At 35.5% G+C, this 5000-nt stretch overlaps 1 protein-coding gene across 1 annotated transcript in view; it reads right to left on the bottom strand.

Moving 5' to 3' along the window:
* LOC138866611 (probable glutamate receptor) overlaps nucleotides 1-5000 on the bottom strand; it is a 19590-nt gene that overhangs the window by 8620 nt on the left and 5970 nt on the right. The window contains exons 5-9 of the mRNA XM_070139752.1: nucleotides 3650-3797; nucleotides 3307-3524; nucleotides 2015-2166; nucleotides 1457-1567; nucleotides 1143-1303 (exon numbers count right to left, since the gene is read on the bottom strand). Coding sequence (XP_069995853.1) covers nucleotides 1143-1303; nucleotides 1457-1567; nucleotides 2015-2166; nucleotides 3307-3524; nucleotides 3650-3797 — 790 coding nt within the window. The remainder of the gene's footprint in view (nucleotides 1-1142; nucleotides 1304-1456; nucleotides 1568-2014; nucleotides 2167-3306; nucleotides 3525-3649; nucleotides 3798-5000) is intronic.

Genomic DNA, 5000 nt, shown 5'->3' with positions numbered 1-5000 from the left:
ATATCTATATCTATATATATATATATATATATATATATATATATATAAACACACATACACACACACACACACACACACACACACACACACACACACACACACACACACACACACACACACACACACACACACACACACACACAAGCACACATGCTTTCAGTGAATTAACTGAGGGCGATAAAATGAATGTGCTCCATAAGGAAGGCCAGGAAGGCTAGGACGCAGCCTAAGGGAGATAGGAATGGATTATGAAATATTTGCTCTGAACATTTTTTGGTTATAATAGTGACTCCATATATTATGGTTCGTTCAATATTTACAAGCTCACTGTATGGGTAAAACAGTTTACGTATGAAGTGACGATACAGAAGAGTTGCTGGAGAATTCTTATCAACCCTTAGCTTAATGTTTCCCCCTTAAGTGTGTGAGTATCCATCAGTGTTAATGGATACGTTAGTTGGCAAAAAGGCCATAAATTACCATTTTTTAGATGTGGCACAAATATATGAGTATAAAACAAACATGAAGGAGAACAGTGGGTACTAACGCATGTGCGTATGAAAATCGTAATAATGATGACTTTCTAAGTTATGCATTCATAACAATTATTGTTGTAATTGAATTTGATTTTTTGTTTGCATTATTTAACATTGTTACATGTCGTTACGACTGCTCTAAATGCGCGTCATCTTTTATTGTGCTTATAAATCAGGATAAATAGTATTCGCAAATAAGTAACAAGATATAAGGACATGCAATGGCAGCACAGGGGTCCAGGGACGGAACACCCGATGAGGAAACACTTAAGGAGAGAACGAGCTGCACAAACCAACGGAAGACCAAAGTTAGCGTGATGGTATTATAAGTAGAATTAGAGTGTTGGTGGTCTTATCCTTAGGGGTCTTCGATAGACTTTTACGTTTTTATGACGCGTTTTTTTATATCATTATCTCTTACTGATTGCACGCGTCTGTTTTACCCCATAATTTAATCACTGAAACTTTCCCTAACTTTGGAAATATTAAATCAGGATTGTCAACTATATATGATGTTACACCACTTAGGATATAAAGTAACTGCCATATAATATCATATTATAAGCATCAGAAAGATATCCATTTTAAAGTGAGATACCTACGCACCTGCCAGAAGGACGCTGAGCGGCCCCAGGAAGGCCTCAATATTGAGCGCCGAGATACCCTCCCTGCGGTCGGCACTCGGCGGCCGCAGGCACTGGCTAGTGTTGGTGATCTGATCTCCTATCCACTTGGATAGGATACCGGAATGTTTTATGATGTGAACACTGAGGCGCAGGCATCATGTGAAAAATAGGGGAGCAATGCAAACGAAATTAGAATACAAATTAAACTAAAATTAATTCCGAATATATCCAGCATTGCATTCGATTTTTCTCCTAGCTAATTATATACTTCAAAATATATTTGTTATAACTCACATTCGATTTGCATCCGCGAGATAAGAAGAATTCCTTTTAAAGGCAATGCCCATCATGGCGCTGGACAAGACCTTTTCACGAGTGATATACAAGTGACAGCGACCACTTGAGCTGCGAGATAGAGAAACAAAAACAACTTATGATTTGTGCACAGACACACATACAAGCATAACCACACACACACACACACACACACACACACACACACACACACACACACACACACACACACACACACACACACACACACACACACACACAAACACTGCGTGTGTGTGTTTTGTGTATATGTATATATAGGTATATAGTGAGGTAGGTAGATACATAGCTAGACATTTTAATAGATATATTATACATACACATATAGAAACATGCATAACTATATATACGTACAGAGAGATAGGTTGTTAAATAGACATGCACATGCATGAAAATTAATTCATATACATGCAATTAAAGGGTTAAGTATTCATGAAATCAATATTCATCTCATATGCAGACTCCCAGGCACTTGGGCTGGAATAATTGTCAAAGAAAAATTGTGTATAGAAGAGGGACCTGAAATCCCAGGACATGGCCTTCTTCATAGTAGTCTCGTCACAGATTCCTGCAAATTCCCCATTGGCAATGGCTTGGCGAGATGACCAGCAGTCCTTGAAGTAGCCTGAGCTCATGGCAGCCGCCTTACGCCTCACCGGGTCCTCGGATTCCTGGAAAGATGAAATGGTGAAACATTATTGTAATCAGACAAGGAATGAGCTTTTCTCCAAGTGGGGAAAAAATCTCTCTCTCTCTCTCTCTCTCTCTCTCTCTCTCTCTCTCTCTCTCTCTCTCTCTCTCTCTCTCTCTCTCTCTCTCTCTCTCTCTCTCTTTCAAATTGCACATAGGAAGAAATCTGAAGCCACAAACCAGGACTTCCTTGTAGATTCGAAAAGGGTGTTGCCAATATTTTTTTTTTTTTTTTTTTTTGTTACACTGTTATACGTTTCCGGGAAAGGAACCATCATTTCAAACTGATGCATTTAAAGAATAGAACAGAATACCAGGTTCGATTCGGAAATGGCACTGCAAGTCGATTACCTAAATTCATGCCTCCCTCTCCTCTGATGTACTCTTTGATGGTCATAGAAAGATTACTGTCTCCTTTGTTTTCCTACACCAGAGTCTGCATTTACGCATAGATTATTATACTATATCACTCATATTGGTGGCTAATAAGTATAGATATGCTATAGCAACGTTAACATTCTTCATAAGCCTGCAAACCAAGTAATATAGGTATGTGAGGTAAAGTGTAACATCAGCCATAATATTGTAATGTTCGTGAAAGTTTATTTCATGATAATAATTAAACTTAAACGGTAAGCCTTATTTAATGAAAAATGCAGAAAAGAATATTTAAGCAATCACAAATTTACGTGATCGAAACATCAGAAAGTAAATTTCATATTCTTACCCTGACAACATTATCCTAAACCGATATAAACATCTGGCATAGTACCCATTTAAATGAGCTGTAATTATATTAAAAAACATCATACTAAAATCATCTGTTAACTACATCTATATTGTTCAACTTGAAATTCAATTAATCAAAGGTTATTGGCGTTGTAAGGAAACAATACTTACATCTTTCCAAGCATCATATACTGTAAATACTTTTCCCAGGAGCATACTTCATGTGTTCATTCTATACTTATGATATGAAAAGCTGATGATACAGGACAAAACTTTCAGTCTTTGTATCAGATTATACAAGAAAACAAAAGGGCAAAAAATCAACACTTTGAAAACTGCCTCTTTGTCGCTTATTCCTGGGCTACGGACAAATCTAGTTAAATTATTTTTACCTCAAGGAATTTGGTGGCCATAGAACCCGCTTCAAGACGCCAGGGTAGATCATCCTGAGCCACCAAGTCTTCCAAAGAGTCAATAGGGATGGTAACCCGAGGCAAAGTCAGCATTGCGGTTAGAATTCCACTGTAAGACGTCATAAACACCAGAGACGCCAACAGCCACGTGGTTACCATTAGTCGCCCGCCATCATATTTTGGAATCCACTCTGAACCTGAAGTGTAGGATGTTTTATACTGGATCAGGAAAGCTTTTTATTCGACTTTACCTATTGGTAAGAAGGGGTATGCAGTCAAACTAATCCTGATATATGAAAAGTAAGCGCAAACCTAAACATACTCTCTTGTGTTAAAGTCTGAATGACCCAGGCTGCAGTCTTCACTGTCAAATTCTTGGTGAAGGTTCCAAATATCCGATCCTCTGTAGCCGTGAGTATCCTCATGGTGGTTCCAATGGCCAAGATACTTAGTGAGAAAAGCAACCACACCTGTTCAACGGAGGGATGAAGGCAGCTAGCATTGTTAATCAGGAGTGAAAAGCAGTATATGCTCTGTACGTGTATATACATTGCTCCCATAACCTTAACTATATGTAACAATACATACACGCACTCACATGAATAAACACACACACACACACATATACCTGTATATATGTGTGTGTGTGTGTGTGTGTGTATGTGTGTGTGTGTGTGTGTGTGTGTGAATACAAATATATGTACATATCTATCTGTATGTGTATATATATACATATATATATATATATTGATACTGATATTTGTATAGATAAATATATAATATATATTGTAAAGAAACACACACACACACACACATATAAATATGTATATATATATATATATATATATATATATATATATATATATATATGAATATATATACATGATTTACATATATATATACATACAACATATATGTATGGACATACATACATATATATATATATATATATATATATACATATACATACATACATATAGATACACATATATACATATATACATATATATAAACAAATATATATATATATATATATATATATATATATATATATGTACATGTGTCTGTTTATCTATATCTATCTATCTATCGATATACATGTGTGTGTGTGTGTGTACATACACGTATACATACATACATATATGTTTATATATATGTATATATATAAGTATTCATATGACTACAGATATGATGTAAATTCATATGACTAAAGATAGTTTTACGCAAACAAAAGTATTTAAGCAAAATTGAAATATTTTCACATGTTAATGAAATTACATATAAAAAATGCTAAAACCATAATGGTATGAACAGACAGAACGTCATCACGATGGAAATTTCATCCTGTGTCACTTCAGCTGGGTCTTCCAGCTGGGCAACACTAAAGGCAGAGCCACAATCCCAAAGAATGACTAACCTTCAGCCCTAGAAAAAACGATGAACAGTTGTATACTTTTTAGATACGTTTACAGGTGAAATGTCTCATTTTCGTAAGTTATGCATCAAATACATTTTCTACAAAGAGATGTGGGTGCATTTTATGTAGTTGAATGTCGCTACATTATCAGCCTACATAATGTATTTAGAGTATATTAATTTGTGCAATGCAATAAAAAAAAATCACTTTTGAATAAGTACATCATCATGATATTTTGCACTATAAATTTATTCAA

The sequence above is a fragment of the Penaeus vannamei genome, chromosome 26 (genome assembly GCF_042767895.1).
Source record: "Penaeus vannamei isolate JL-2024 chromosome 26, ASM4276789v1, whole genome shotgun sequence".
NCBI classification, from domain to species: Eukaryota; Metazoa; Arthropoda; class Malacostraca; order Decapoda; family Penaeidae; genus Penaeus; species Penaeus vannamei.
This window is presented reverse-complemented; position numbering and strand designations above follow the sequence as displayed.